Genomic DNA, 15,476 nt, shown 5'->3' on the forward strand with positions numbered 1-15,476 from the left:
AAACCAGCCAAGAGTGATTCTGACGTGCACATTAAAAACAAGATGATCAATGATCGAAGACAATGAAACGAAAGCTCGAGGACCAGCAGCTGCTTTATTCGCGGAAATATCACTGTGACAAAATCAAATGTTTTGTGGCATTTCAAACTATTACATTCATCCAACTACCAGTTTCTGCCTCAGCCATTAATTGTGTGTGCACAAACATCATTGTGATCGGAGGTAGTCTAAAACCAAGAAAAACAAGACCAGGTCAAAACCTAGTATATGGCTGGACATAACACACGAGATCCGGCCGAACAATGGTGTAAATCATAACTCGGCCGACCAATGGGGTAACTTCATCACTCACGCAGTCACTCAGTCACAGACATTTGCGTTTGTATGGCTGGCCCCGCTGTTGCGGTCCAGCCAAAAACCTTACGACTCAGTACCCCAAGTTCCAGGGTAATAATAATGTCCGAAAACATCCTTTAAAGGGTTAACCTCTTCCTTTTTAGTTTCCGTCAATGCTCAACTCAACATTTTGCAGTCTTTGGACAGTGAATGCAAACCATTTAGCTTGTAATATTATCGGCAGATAAACATAGGAGGGGGCGGGGACCGGGGAATAAAGCAATATGAAAAAAAAACCCAAAAGAAAACAACCTGACATTGTAAAAATCCTATTCGTTCATCCATAAAAAAGCACATCTTATTACACAAAGGTTTTGCAATGCTACTGTCCATCCACACAATGTACAATTACAGCTTATTGAGATGCAGAGCTTTCTAAAAATTGTATATAATAGACCACAAGTTACTTTAACAAAAAAAAGAAGACAAACTACAGTATGACACTAAAGCAACATCCGCTGTCATTGGTCCAAATCCACCTGCAGATGCGCATATGAAGATCTGGCATTTGCCCAAAGGTGTTCAGGACATTTTCTCAAAAGCGAAAACCAGGTATATACCTAAAACAGAGAAAGAGGCATGAAGAAAGGGGGGATAAATAATTTAAATTTAAAGGGGAACATTCAGTCAAAAATGTAAAGTGGATGTTTTCAGAATATATTGGTGTGACGGCATTTTCAGACACTATTTTTGCATGCACAGCTCACTTCAACGAAGGCGCGTAGTATTCTGTGCATTGTATTGGACACATTACTTTCACAATGTTCAGGCAGATTTTCGAAAAAACTGAGTGAAAGAAATGAAATGTTGGGCAGAAGGCCCAGAATCCTGCACACCTTCACAATCAGTAAGCGTTCAGGAAAGGCTTTTTACTTACTAGTCGCTTCCCATTCAGACTGGCTTAATGTACCCTGTTCAAAGAAGGAGGGGGAGGGAAAAAAAACATCTTTCAAACACCAGAAGCATTTTCGCACTTTAAATTATTTCAAAGAAATTGGTGAAGTGTAGAGCGATTCAAAGGCAAAAAAGGCAGTCCTTGGAGGTGCAGCACATTGTCTGGGAAACCCCAAACCTCACCCCCCACCCCCACAGAACGGTCCCCCCAGGACAACACCAGCGGCACTCACCAAAGGGGCTTTTACATCAGCACACTCTATCCTCTGCTTAACGTGCTCGTACTCCGCAGGGCTGTCTGACGCTAGCTTGTTTCGTTCATCGGCTGGGTATTGCTGGAGATGAAAAAAAAACAAATAAATCAATATATATAGTGGATTCTTCAACTGATGACCAGCGTCACACAATAGCCATTAATAGGCATAATAAACGATTAACACAGGCAAGACAAATAGAAAAGAATGAAAGAAAAAAAAAACTCTAACGTTGCAACAACATACAGCTGATGCATCTCTTCAGTGACTGCGCTCGTGATGGGTGGGGACAGAATACCGTCACGTAGCGCCGAACCGACTGAACAAGTGACAAATAGCTGCTTACGGGGCCCCGCGAATGCAAGGGGGTCCCCCTAACTATTCTAAAATATATCAGGATGGATGGGGTGCCGGTGGGGGCAGATCAAATCCTGCTTTGGACTCAAAGGCTAGGGCTGGCACCACAGACAGACGTCTGCCCCTCAGCGACAGGGCTTTTCATTGCACCCACAGGAGGCACGCACGTGGGCCCCCTTTTCTTGTCGCACTTGCTCAGACTCCTTGGAATTTGGCATTAATGAGCGTTTAGCGTGGCATTTCCACGCAACCGCCACCAGGGGTCACTACAACCCATGAACATGCATAAGAGAAGCACACTCAGTGAAGGGAAAGAAAACACAGTTCACTGTGTGGGGCCCCCAAAAAAGGAGGCTCCAGATTGTGTGTGGGGAAACAGGATGCAGGGATTCCAGAATATTCCAGCTCAAGAAGACAAAGATCAGGAATGCCTGCAGGCTAAATCGCAGAGCATTTTCAAGTCTCCACAAAAAATAACACGACAGAGGTTTTTTTGAATGAGGAACATCAAAGCGTTTCTCATCTCAGCACCTACCATTGGGTTTCATTCATTTGCTCTGGTAAAGAATAAAATAATAACAACAGCCACAACAGCAGCATAGAGAATTACCTCCAGAGCCTGCATCTTTTTCATCAGAAACTTGTGTTGCTCATTCTGTATCTTTTCCTCGAAGAACTCGCGGAAAGTCTTTTTGAAGACCAAGCGCATGTTGTACTTCTTTGCCATCCTACAAAAGAGGCAAGAGCACAATATTTTTATTTATGAACGAGTGCAGGATGTAAAACACTGATATTTCTCCTACAAGGACAACAACTACTGTGAGGGAGGAAAGTGGTCTGGCATCAACAGAAACAAAGACAACAATGAACAGGCTGAAAAACTGCACTGTGTGCACATATTTTTAAATATGTATTGTATTTTGGTATATATGCAAATAGAACAAATGTGCAATTCATATATTTTACCCAATACAACCCTTCACAAATTCCCTTTTAGTCTTTACTGGACTGGACGGTAAAATTCAGATGACAATCTATGCCTTGTGTGCATGATGGGTTGGAACATGCAAGAATTTGGCTCTGAGAAAACAACCAGCTTTAGAAAACACTCACTTCATCTCTAAATACCCCCAATAAATCACGCATCAGACGAGATGGCAAAATATAAAGTAACCAATGAGTACCGAAAGAAAAGCAGGGCAGTATTCAAATATACATTTCTATTGAGCTACAATTTCAGTCAAAATGCTAAAAGAAAACGGACTGATGCAGGCTGGTGACTTACTCCTCAAACAGCGGAAAGTAGACAAGGAATTCTGGGACATTGACGACGCCCTCCAGACTGAAGTCGTACTGACAGCCAAAGAGGGAGTAGTCTCCCTTCTTCTGAAACGTCACCCGGTACACCTCATTCCCAAAGGAATTGGACTCTGATTCTTCAAGGCGCTTCCTAAAACCGTGAAAGTGAAAAACCTTTCAATTTGATGAGATCAGTTAGCTTACAGTTCAATAGTGTCAAAACAGCTGTTATTTGTAGTGTTTGAAGTCTAAGGTCATGTTCTTAGCGTTCTGGGGGGGGAAACACCTGTTTAAAGTTTTAGTCTTGTAATGGGACTTAAGATCTTTTTTCCTCTCAAGTAGAAAATATAAGCTTGTAGAAAGTAACATTTGGCTGAGGAGTGATATGGTCTTAGCCCATTGGCTTATCGTGAAATGAGTCAAACTGGCTGACTGGCAATCTTTTTGCCTTATATCGCAAAAAAGTAGCAGAAATATGATTTAAAGTCTAAATATAAGACCATAATACTTTTCATTTTGGTTTTATATTTAAAAATGTAACTATGCGAAAACTAATTTGCGTAGCAAACCGTTCTGAAAACATGCACATGCACACGATCTCCCATCTCAGACTGGGAAGAACAAGCCCCCTCCCCCCCTCCAAAAAAAATACAGGAAACAATACAGGATGGAACAGAATAGGATAGCAGAACGATACGAGTCGAGCTGAGCACTGCGTCTCTTAAAAGCAGGATAAAAGCTCTAAATGCAGAATAAAAGCTCTAAAAGCAGAATAAAAGCTCTAAAAGCAGAATAAAAGCTCTAAAAGCAGAATAAAAGCTCTAAAAGCAGAATAAAAGCTCTAAGAGCAGAATAAAAGCTCTAAAAGCAGAATGAAAGCTCTAAAAGCAGAATAAAAGCTCTAAACGCAGAATAAAAGCTCTAAAAGCAGAATAAAAGCTCTAAAAGCAGAATAAAAGCTCTAAATGCAGAATAAAAGCTCTAAAAGCAGAATAAAAGCTCTAAAAGCAGAATAAAAGCTCTAAACGCAGAATAAAAGCTCTAAATGCAGAATAAAAGCTCTAAGAGCAGAATAAAAGCTCTAAACACAAAGTGGCGGCAGCAGCAGGGCGTGCCGCCGGCGAGCCGACGGGCATAGCTCACACGAGCTCGAAGGCGTCCGGCGTGGTGCCGATGAAGAAGCCGCCGGGCCTCAGCCGCTCGCAGGCGTTCCGCAGCATCGTGTCCGCCTGCGCCCGCGACTCAAACGAGTAGTGGTACACGAACTGGCAGCTGCAGAGGTCAAAGGTCATCTCCGGGTCCTTCAGCTTCTCGGACAGCAGCTCCTGAAAAGAACACCATCGCACCGACCAAACAACAAAATTTGAAGGCGTGCAAGAATATTCAGAAATGTCTTCAAAATAAACACATCATAGAAGTTTGTTCTTGTTTAAAACGACTTCTACTATGTTTTTCTTCCTCGGGTTGCCAAAAAGGTCACTTTTAAAGAAACGGACAACTGCTCCTCAGCAACCAGCAAGCAAAATCATTTCTAAATGATGCACAAACCTGCGAGAGTTCATTATTTAGTATGCGTGCAATTGGCCCACCAACATGGCCTAACTGCACTCGTCTTCCTCTAAAGCCTTTCTCACGTACGGTAAAGCTTGCAGTGAACCTACTGAGCGAATAACTACCCCGATTGTGGAAAGATGTGTCACAAAGCAAGGGAGTCCGAGTTACTGTAAATAAACCGTCCCTCCATCACACTATTGTAACCAGTCAAAAGCAAAAACCTTATTCAACAACGTATATCAGCTCTATAAGCTTTGGCATTATTGTTCCACTACTTTCATGTCAATAAAGCTCTTTGAAGAGAACGGAATTGAACGTTGTTTTGCGTGACTTTTCCGAGCAGGGTGAGGGGCTCCCTACCTTGGTGCAGTCGGCAACGATGAACTCCGCGGCGAAGATCTCGTCGTTCGGACGGCACTTCCGCCTCATGTCGCTGTAGCGCTGCTGGCACTGCTCCACCGACACCGCGGCAATATCTGAGAGGGAGGGAGGAGGGGAGGAGGGGAGGAGGGAGAGAGGGAGGATGGGAGGGAGAGAGGGAGGATAGGAGGGCGGAAGGGAGGTAGGGAGGGATGGAGGGAGGGAGGGATGGAGAGAGGAAGGGCGGGATGCAGAAGAGAGGTAGGAGGGGAATGACGAAAGGAAAAAAACTTATTGTTTCTATTCCTTCTTCAGGGAAGACCTTCCGTACAGGCTTGCAGAGAGAGGCCGGGGGAGAAACCACCCTCTTGCGCTCAGCGTACCTGCACACACCAGCCTGCCGATGTGGCCTTTCCTCCACTTGAGCAGGTCTCCCCCTTTGCCACAGCCCAGGTCCAGAACGCACAGCTCCCCGTGCCTCCGTCTCACCTTGTCCAGGACCTCACCTGTGGAGGGATCGGCAGCTCTCACAAAACCCAGCCCAGCAGTGCGCGAATCGCCAAATCTGGCAACCACGCGGTGCAGGGCTCAAGCGCGCGGCCCACAAGTCCCTAAGGGAGACGGTTACTTCACGTCTCCTCAAGAATCACAGGAAGCACAATGCGATAAGGGGAGGGGACTTGAGGGGGAGGACGTCATGTGAGGCCAGGGCATCTCACCAATGAGGACGCTCTTCAGCCAGTTGTTGAAGTTGCGCATGTAGAAGATCCTGCTCTGGCTACGCGCCGCTAGGCCGCACTCCTGCAAGGTGTTGTAGTGCGAGGCCACCTTCACGCTGTGGCCCGCGCCCATGTCCTGCCCCGCAAGGAAAAAGAGAACGAGCATTCGCTCAACTTTCAATTCTACTTCATTTTTCATAGAGATTTCTTTTTTTTATTTTTTATACATAGGACACTGCCACAAAGCAGCGTTACTGAATACAGGCCTAAACCATCCCCCACAAGAGCACACCCAGGGTGACACGGGCAAGGAAAAACTATTTGTTTAACCTTGTTGACTCAAAGGGCAGTATTATCGCTGATGTGGAGGTGCACATGAAACTGACAAGACCGTAAAAAGAAACGATATATTAATGCATTATGGTATGTACTCTGACCCGTACTCCTTTGTTAGCCATTACCCGTAAGATTTACCGTCATTGTAAGGATGACGAAAGTTAATGAAAAATTAAATTTAAAATACTACGAATGCAACTATCTATAGCCGCGTTTCCACCGCAGGAACTATACCCCGGAACTAGGAACCTTTTGAGGTACTCAGTGCGTTTCCACCGCAGGAACTAGGGTCTAAATTTAGTTCTGGGGGCTTTGTTTTACCCCCCAAAACGTTCCTGCTCGGGGGGTAGTACTTTCCGAAAGTACAGGAACCTTTTGGGTGGAGCTTGCAGTGCTGAACATTTCTGATTGGTCGAGTACTCGTAGCATTTGTGTTGTATTTATTTTCCGCCATTACCCGCCATGTTTGAAAATATGCAGCGGCAAACCAATTTATTTTCATAATAACTTCAAATCAAACTTGTATGTTATGCGGCGCAGTAGCCTACTTTTGGTTATAACCTGTCAACGTCTTGGAATTATAACGTGTGCTCTTCTGTTCTTTTCTTGCTTTAGTATTCGTTTTATAAAATGCTAAGCATTCGTGCTGGGACAGCATATTACGTAGGCTACCAAAACATTCAAACGGATTAATTCGGTTGCTGAATATTTTCTTCCGGATTTTCTTTGTTAGCCCGTTGTAATTGACTCAAAACGTTTGATACAGTTATGTGAGGTATGCGGTAGTTCTGCATAATTAACATTGGTGATACAGTAAAAGCAAACTGGAAATCACCTTCCGCACTTTTTATCCGGGTAAAATAACAGGTTAATTCTAGTAATCTTCGCTTTAGCTTTTTCAGACTGCCGTAATTTTACTCAATTTTACTGCCATTTTTCAATTCCACGAAAAGACCAGGAAGACTATGGACTCATTTATGGTGCATGGTTCGCATCTGGAGGGCACACTTCGCTGCTCGGCTAGCAGTAACTTCGAAGGAAAGCAAACGGTGGCTGTACCACTACTAATTTACATTTTCACGCAAGTCCGAGTTTTCGTTCTATTCTTGTCATTTTGCGATTAGCCTATATGGAATTGACAACGAGAAAGTAAAAAACAGCAAATTGTTTACAACGTGTGCATGTTTTCTGCTGTTAATGAATGTGTTTGAGAGGATATATGAAAATCAATAAATACAAAAGTAACCATATATAGTCATTGTTGGTAACCCGTTGTATATAAGTGGAATAAACCCCTCCGGGCTGTCCCGGTTATTAGAAAATAATGTAGGCTACTTCGGTGGTAGTATGGGGTTACAGAAGAAATCATATGACAGATGGACCGACGACAACGTCAGTGGGCTAATTTGCCTAATCTTCGCGGTACTTTAGACCCCGGTGGAAACGCAGACAACCATTGGCTGAAGGAACCTTTTAGTTCCTGGTAAAGTAGTTCCTGGGACTGAAAGTTCCGGGTAATTTTGGTGGAAACGCGGCTTATAGCACAACATCAAGAGCAATTTTGAGCTCTCTCCACAAGATGACAGTTGAGGTAATGTGCCAGGTGTATAAAAGGTCAAACCAAACCACTGGCCTAACTAGATAGTCATTATATTAAATATAGCAGTTGCGGGAAAAGCAGCTTAAAATGTGCATAATAAAAGCCATGCAACAAAGTACTTTTCTAATGACTCCCTGTTCCAAGTATCCTTAGAATAAACAGACGGGAACTATTAGCAAACCTTGTGGAAACAATAGTCTACCTTAATTGACTGTGCTAAAGATTCCTTCAAAGCAATCTAAATATTAGAAACAGACAACCAAGGAACATACCAACTTCTTAACTGGAGACGTGTCTTCGTCATCATCATCATCATCTCTCTCATGTTTTCTCTTCAGAGGGGATATTTGTGGTTTAGCCGAGTTGTCACAGATCTGCGTGCTGCACGTCGGCAGACCGTTACCCTCTTCTCTCGCTCTGTGCTGTGATGACTCCTGGTTTACATTCTCAGGCAAATCCATGCTGGAAACGCCCGCATTCGGTTCCTTCTCCATAACGGTAGTTTAAAACAGTATCACTTCGCTTTGGAGCTTTTGAGCTGACGTGACTCTTGTAGATGTAGGCAAAAAGTCGTCTGCTCAGGGGTTCTCTTCTTCAAAAACAAGAAGAAATAGTGCAATAGTGAGATAAGCCATCGTTGCAGGAAATGCCGACGTTTTCAAACTTAGAAGCTTAACTAGAAATGCATCCAAATCAGGAAATCATATTGCCGAGCTTTAACGTAAAGTTTAAGTAGCTCCACCGAATTGCTTGAAACGTGATATCGGTTATGGCTCGCCCGACCGTAATTTGGTGGATAGCATAGCGACCAACCCAGTAGCTGTAAGGACACTGTTAGACAATGCTAAAGTTTAACATTTTTTAGAAAATATTAAAAGTACCCATTGTTTTGCATAAATTAGTTAACTAGCTAGCTACAGTATTTCCCCACATATGACAGTCCCACAATTCACAGTTCACACGAACGTCTCACAATTGTTTTTGAATCTGGGTTGGCCTTTAGTAAGGCTATAACGTTATATGCTATAATTTCATAAAAATCTCGCTACTGTTAGTTATCGTTAGCTGAAAATGAAGTGAAATGGATATGCTAAAGGTTAGTTGTTGAATTACGTCAGAGATCTGAAAGGGAACACAGCTGTAAAATGGAAACGAAACATCACACGATGCAATTTCATAAGTACCGACCTACTTTACATATTCAAAACAATGCAACTTCACTACATAAACACATGCATGTGGAAACGTTGCCAAAGCTTACTAACACAGCACGGGACTAATCATCTGAAATCGATGCATTAAATGAGAACATCTGAGCAATATAGTCAGAGAATATATAGCTAGAATGCACAGCTAAATAAAACAGAATTACTAGTAGCTTTAATTTATCATCATGAATTACAAAAATTGTGCATTCAATGCCCTAACGTATGAGGACATTATAATTCACCGGTGTAACACTCACTTAAGTTTTCCGCCATTATGCACGCACCACCTAAAACATTGAGCAGAGAGTTCTGGGGAACACTTTTCTGCTTCCTGTCTTGCGTTTGTCCTCAAGTTTCCTACGGACTCTGGGAAGTGTAGTTAAGCATTTCCAATACAGGATACGTCAAAAGGGATTCGTTACAGATTGGATACTACGTTTCCCTGGTTACATCGCGCGCGCGATATATAGGTGCGCGGGGTGTGCGTCCTGTGACTTGGCATGCATTGGACATTAGATCAGGGCTGATCCGGTTCAGGATTTTGTGCCATCTTATGCTCTTATTTATTTAATTAGGTCAATCTAGTGTGTTTGGCATTTACATAAGCACCGGCTACAGCCGCAGACTGCAAGTGTATCATAAAGATGGCATTGTGCTCTGGTACAGGAGTGAACCAGCAACGTTTATAGAGCTGTAGGAAAATTAAAACTATGGTGATTGGTTGGAACAAAAATCAGCACGCACATCAGTCTCTAGGACGGGAGTTGTGCACCCCTGCTTTAGATCGTCCCGTGACTCCAGTTGAACCCCGTCAGTGCATCATGCAGGATTCATTCGTTTTTGTGCGTATTTGAGCTTTTTACTGAAATTCATTGTTATAGATTGCTGGGTGATTAGATTGTAGAGATATGCTGCGAAAGTCCGAAATTGCTGTGATATCCGGAGTTAGCATTGGGCCATACATAGCTTGTAAAAGTTAACGGGCCCCATCTACCAATGTTAAGCCGATCTGTACTGGATCGACTAGATATATGTTCAAGTGCAGTGGATGTAGCTTACGAATCTGACTTTGTGATCATTTATTATAACGGGGCGGTTTAGAGATCTTGAGAAGGTATCAGCATTGGCAGTTGTACTGATGATATCCAATTTCACAGTTGTTGCTTCCGTTATGTGATATCTTAAAATATAACATTTTAGGTTATCGTTGTTAGATATTTCGTTATCGAATTAGCAACATATTCGGTCACCATTTCAACAAGTTAGCATTTTGCTAACGATTTTTTATGATTGTGTTTATGATTCCAGTTAGCTGATTTTACTGAAGTCTTCAGTTGAGCTGACGGTATAGTTAACGTTAAATGTTTCATTGCAGGTACGAGATTAACATCATTGGGTCATACTTCCAGGTGAGATATACTGCGATGTTTTGGTTTAAATATAATAATTTGGTGAAAACCTCTCATTTATAAGAAACGTATTCCGAAACCGTGGCACAGACCGCAGGCACATCGATTCAGTTATTTTGACAGTGGGCGTCTTGAGGCCAGAGTGGAGTTCAGTTTACTGATTCTGGAAATCCCACAAACCTACGATGGGTTGATTCCTCAAAGCGCTGGTTCCCAAATTCGTTCCCCCTGTGTATACTTGTTTTAATTCAAACCACAATTACAATCCCAGAATTTGAACAAACTGTTAATTTTTTCTAATTAGGGCCTTTTTATTTTAGAGGGATTTTTTCCTCAAATCAATTAGCTCCTAATTAAGTTGTTAAACACGTGTTTAAGTTATTTAATCCCTTTTCCTTAACATCATTATCACACTGCAGGTTTGGCTCGTTGTCATTTACTTTGTCTTTGAATTCGTTATCTACCAAATGGCCATGTGTCCACACTTTCACAATTTAGCAAGGAGTCTGTTGAGTCACCTCAGTCTGTAATTTGATCAGTTTAAAATATCGTTACCTCTTTTTATGCAACTGTTTGCAATGTAGCATAATGTGAACATAGGACTTTTATTTGTAATGGCATGCATAACTATTTCTGACATAATATGGCTGAAGATAAATAATTCCTCTAAACATAAAAAGCGCCTTATTAAGAAACATGAACAGCTTGTTCAAATTCTCGGGGATTGGAATTGTGGTTAGAACGAAAACCAGCACTGAGTTTGGGAACCAATTGTAAAATAATTTACAGGTCCAACTAGGCTACCTATACCCTACACAGGAAAGGAAAAAGTGAACGGCTAGTATTCTTTTAAAGTTGCGGGTGCTCATTCTGAAATGCCCAACCCTGTTCTTGGAGATCTACTGCCCTGTAAATTTTCACTCCAACCCTAACAAAGCACACCTCATTCAACAGCTAGGCCTGGTCCCAGTTCACCTGCTAGGGTGCGTCCCATTACTTTTCACTCCTCACCTCCTTTCTTTCACTCCTCCTCTACCACTCATCTCCCAGCTGGAAGTATGTGGAGGGGAGGAGACGAGTTTGCTCGTTACCAGAGTTGTAAAAGCAGGGCAGAGCTAATCACATTTAGTAATTTGACTGTCTTTTGACGTGAGATGGCAGTTATCATGGTCGTGCAGTATTGTCTTGTTTACAAACCAGCGTCTCAAATTATGCAAATTCCATCGATTAAAGTGTACTGATAACACTAATCTAAATTGCGGTAATCATTAGATGTTTGTAATGAAAATGTGGTGGTTCAAAGTAGCTCTCTGTGTCCACCTGTTAAGTTATATTCTTTTAAGTGGTGATGATTTTTTATTGACAGTAATTCATTGTTTGTAAATTCCAGTCTGTAAATTCCGATTCCTTGGAGCAGATCAAAAGTGCGTCCTTGACAAATTTTGATTTTTATGATCCCTATCATTTCAATGCCTTCTAGTGAGAGGCCCTTACATCAGTGACATTCATAATTAAGCTTAATTCGAAACAGAGGGGGAGTGTTTAAGAGGTGGATTGGGACCTGGGGCTGGAGATGCAGGGGAACTGCTATTTAGTAGAATCAGGTGCACCAGATTAAAGTTGAAATGAAAACCTATAGGATGGTAGGTCTCCAGGAACTGGGTTGGGCAGCCCTGCTCTTAATAATATAACTGCAGTTGCATGTCGTCTTCAAAAAAAGGAAGTCACCCCAGCTGCAAAGGTGAAAATAGTTGGACTCTTACCCTGTTCACGTAGGGACCGAGGCGAGGTCGGAGTGAGACGGGCGGAGAGAGATGCACCGGTTCCTGTGCTGCAGGGCCACTCTACGGGCCCCCGCCCTGCGCTCGGCGCTGCTGGGCCCGGCAGGGCGTCAGCCGCCCGCGGGGCCCCTGGGGTTGGGGTTGGGGTGCGTGCGGACGGCGACCCCGCACCGCCGGTGGGTGAGCACCTCGTGGGTGGCGGGGGCGCCACGCAGGCCCGGGGCTGGAGACGAGTCGCGGCCTCCGCCGGGGAGGGACCTGGCTGTCCCCGGGTCCCCCACGGGGACCCCCGCAGACCCCCACCCCGACCCCGACCCCGACCCCCTCCAGGACAGGTCCATGAGCTTGGTCCAAAGGTACAAGAGGACCTTTAAGCAGTACGGAAAAGTCATGATCCCGGTGCATTTCCTGACGTCCACCATGTGGTTCGGCACGTTTTACTACGCTGCTATGAAGTGAGTGGCTCCTCATTCGCTCGTTGGCTTGTTTCTCTGAAGGTCTTTCTTTTCTCACTTTATTATAATAGTGTCTGAATATAGAACTGAATGTTCTGCTCCACAGAATGGCCGGGATGGGTCGTGCAGAGTTTGTACGCTGCCCTTCGTCCGAATGTAACTGCCCGCAAATACCATCCGGCGTATCCTGTTGATATAATGTTTGGGACAAAGACACATTAAACAATGCAGAATCTAATATTGTGGAGGACAGAGCCAAATTTAGGGGGAAAAAAAGTTTTTGTCCCAAACATTATGAAGCTCATTGTACTCATTGTCAAGTCTTCTCTACTAAGTATTAAGTATTGCTTTCATGCAATCTACTAGGGATGAGGTGTATGTCTGGAAAGTTTCTTCCTTGTTTCCTCCATGCAAGCATACTGTAAGTAGCTAATTGGCTTTATTGCTCTTTGGTCCTTATAAACCTGGTGGCTCAAGGTAACTGGCACAGGATGTAAAAGTAATAAGTAAACAACCTGTTTGCATTAGATGTCTAGACTGGCTCTCCAAACCCATTCTCTCAGGATCTAGGCCTTAGTTCATTTTAACACAAATGCATTTTTCCTTTAACATTTAGTCACTGATTTTCATTGTGTGAGTTCATATCTGTTGATAAAATACGGACAAAGTATTTTTGGTTGTATTGAATGAAAGCCTTACATTAGAATACAGGGAAATGGTCAAATTAAACACTATTCTGCTTTACTATTCATCATCCACTTTACGCAGGGATCCAAAAACACATCAGTTCTTTTTACCCGTTGAAATTAAGATTTCACTGCACAGAACAGTTCTGCATGAATTGTGCTTTGTGTGTGTGTGCGCGCGTGTGTGTGTCTGTATGGTGTGTGTGTGTGTCTGTGTTATACATTATGTCCTCAAGTAATATAAGCCTTTTTTTTTTTTTTTTTTACACATTTGCAAAGGTAGTCTTTGACGTAGTCTTTATCCTTATCTGTAGGGGTGTGAATCTGGTTCCATTCCTGGAAATGATTGGGGTTCCTGAAAAGATGGTTGATCTTCTGGAACATTCTCAGGGTGGCTACGCACTGACCGCCTATGCCATGTACAAGGTGAGAGAGCGGAACGCCCTTGGACACAGTTGAGTATACAACGAGCAATAATGTATTATCTTCGTGAGACTGATCATAAAGTAACTGACTAGATTGCCACACTGTCGTATAGTCTCATTGATACATTTACTTGCGTGTCACCTTGAAGAAATTGTTCGTGGAAGACTCTCTCCATTCACGGTGTGAGTGCAGAAAATCTATGAATAATACACTTCTGCACCAATACTCTAAAAGTCTTATGTCCAAATACAGGATTTCTTTCACAGTAATAAAAGAAAAAAAACCATGCAATGTTGAGGTTAACAAGCTATGAAACGGACAAGCAATGAGCAAGTTGAAAATAATAAAATAAACAAGGGGGTTACTATAATGTCATTTGAATATGGAGCACTGCCTGGTAGAAATAATGGAAATAGCAAATGTGAGAAACGGACGGGTGGCCTGGATTTACATATTGCCAATTGAACCTGGATCTTTAATCCCACAACCGATTTGTTTTTTTTATTTTATTTTATTTTTTTTACGCGTGCCGTTTCTGGAGATCGCGACCCCGGCCAGGTACACGGTGACGTTGGGCGGGACGTCCCTCTCCGTGAAGTACCTCCGGAGGAAGGGCTACATGTCCACCCCTCCCCCCGTGAAGGAGTACCTCCAGGACAAAATGGAGGCCACGAGGGGGCGGATCTCCGAGAAGATGGAGGAGACGAAGGACCGCTTCTCCGAGCGGATGGGGGAGACCAAGGACAAGTTCGCCGAGCGGCTGCAGGAGACCAAAGGCAGGGTGTCTTTCAGGAAGAAGGTGGAGTAGAGCCGCTCACATCGTTTAGTAAAGCTAGGCGGAACGATGGAAACTGGTGCAGTACCTTCACCGTAGAAAAATGCTTAGTGTAGATGTTCCAGAACAAACCATTCCAGACACACTGGTGGCCGCGTCTTGGGGCCAGTCACTGGGCTTAAAACAGGCAGCCTGTACTGTGGTGGAAATGCCAAATGTCAAACAAAAGAAATAAACAGGTTGTTGTAAATGACTTTTTTTTTTTTTTCTTTTTAAACCACAGCTTTGCCTCATAACGCTGAACTAGTCTTATCAATGGTCTTTTAGACGTACACTAGTGTGCTGCGAAAAGCTGGCTGACCACAAACTATAAAACACTAGACGGTTAATATTCATTGAGGCCCAAGCCTGATATTAGCCTTGAATCCTGGTTCCATGGTGCAACTACTTCTGCTGCTGTGCTCTAGTTATTGATCTGAAAGAAGTCATTTTAAATAGAGTGAATGTTTTAAATCAACAATCTAGGATGTTTATTTATGAAGGATCATTCTTTGCATAATTTAATGAATAAACTAGGCAAATGAACGCAGTTGCACTGAAGAGGTTCTGTTCACATTGCAATGCACAAAATGAAATGCTTCAACAGTGATAAGAATAGCAAAATGGGTTTTTCAAAGATTTAAATTTGAAATCCTTTAAAGCTATTTAGATTTGCCGAATGTGTAATTTACAGTAACCTTACAAACTGAACTTAATTGTAAAGTTGAGCTACTGTGATGAGAATAAAGTGAAGAATTGTGCCTGTGTGGTGGTGATGTGATGTATCATGTACTGTAACATATTTTACACCCAAGGAGGTTCTGCATCAAAGAGCCATTTTTCTAACCAAAAATATTTTAGGTGAGACATGCTTTCATTTGCTATTAACTTTGTAGAAGACCACAATGAACCCCATTCCCACAGAAGA

General features: G+C 42.9%; 2 protein-coding genes across 4 annotated transcripts; one reads left to right on the forward strand and one right to left on the reverse strand.

Moving 5' to 3' along the window:
- Positions 1-75: 75 nt before the first annotated feature.
- On the reverse strand, positions 76-10,668 carry rnmt (RNA (guanine-7-) methyltransferase). 3 transcript variants are annotated; one of them, XM_064348688.1, is made up of 11 exons: positions 10,567-10,668; positions 8,042-8,361; positions 5,834-5,969; positions 5,498-5,620; positions 5,115-5,230; positions 4,344-4,525; positions 3,187-3,351; positions 2,512-2,629; positions 1,524-1,625; positions 1,274-1,307; positions 76-956 (listed from the first exon to the last, which is right to left on the reverse strand). In XM_064348688.1, the coding sequence occupies exons 2-11, from the start codon at positions 8,261-8,263 to the stop codon at positions 919-921; spliced, it is 1,236 nt and encodes a 411-aa protein (XP_064204758.1). In that variant the 5' UTR covers positions 8,264-8,361; positions 10,567-10,668; the 3' UTR covers positions 76-918. The 3 variants fall into 3 exon arrangements, with proteins under 3 accessions (XP_064204758.1, XP_064204759.1, XP_064204757.1); XM_064348689.1 differs by having other exon boundaries at positions 10,479-10,599; XM_064348687.1 differs by lacking the exon at positions 10,567-10,668 and adding an exon at positions 9,235-9,380.
- fam210aa (family with sequence similarity 210 member Aa) lies at positions 9,547-15,309 on the forward strand. Its single transcript, XM_064348692.1, has 5 exons — positions 9,547-9,819; positions 10,353-10,386; positions 12,163-12,622; positions 13,623-13,734; positions 14,276-15,309. The coding sequence occupies exons 3-5, from the start codon at positions 12,201-12,203 to the stop codon at positions 14,540-14,542; spliced, it is 801 nt and encodes a 266-aa protein (XP_064204762.1). The 5' UTR covers positions 9,547-9,819; positions 10,353-10,386; positions 12,163-12,200; the 3' UTR covers positions 14,543-15,309.
- The last annotated feature ends 167 nt before the right edge of the window (positions 15,310-15,476 follow it).

The sequence above is a fragment of the Anguilla rostrata genome, chromosome 8 (genome assembly GCF_018555375.3).
Source record: "Anguilla rostrata isolate EN2019 chromosome 8, ASM1855537v3, whole genome shotgun sequence".
In the NCBI taxonomy this organism is placed as follows: Eukaryota; Metazoa; Chordata; class Actinopteri; order Anguilliformes; family Anguillidae; genus Anguilla; species Anguilla rostrata.

Bases quoted from the DNA above. Each gene is read 5' to 3' on its own strand.
- rnmt (XM_064348688.1), bottom strand. From the start codon at position 8,263: ATGGAGAAGGAACCGAATGCGGGCGTTTCCAGCATGGATTTGCCTGAG. The intron at 5,970-8,041 runs GTATGTTCCTTG...CTTGCGGGGCAG, and splicing joins CGTCTCCAGTTAAGAAGTTG to GACATGGGCGCGGGCCACAG. The intron at 5,231-5,497 runs GTACGCTGAGCG...CCTCCCTCTCAG, and splicing joins CGGCAGGCTGGTGTGTGCAG to ATATTGCCGCGGTGTCGGTG.
- fam210aa (XM_064348692.1), top strand. From the start codon at position 12,201: ATGCACCGGTTCCTGTGCTGCAGGGCCACTCTACGGGCCCCCGCCCTG. The intron at 12,623-13,622 runs GTGAGTGGCTCC...CCTTATCTGTAG, and splicing joins TTTTACTACGCTGCTATGAA to GGGTGTGAATCTGGTTCCAT. The intron at 13,735-14,275 runs GTGAGAGAGCGG...CCGTTTCTGGAG, and splicing joins CCGCCTATGCCATGTACAAG to ATCGCGACCCCGGCCAGGTA.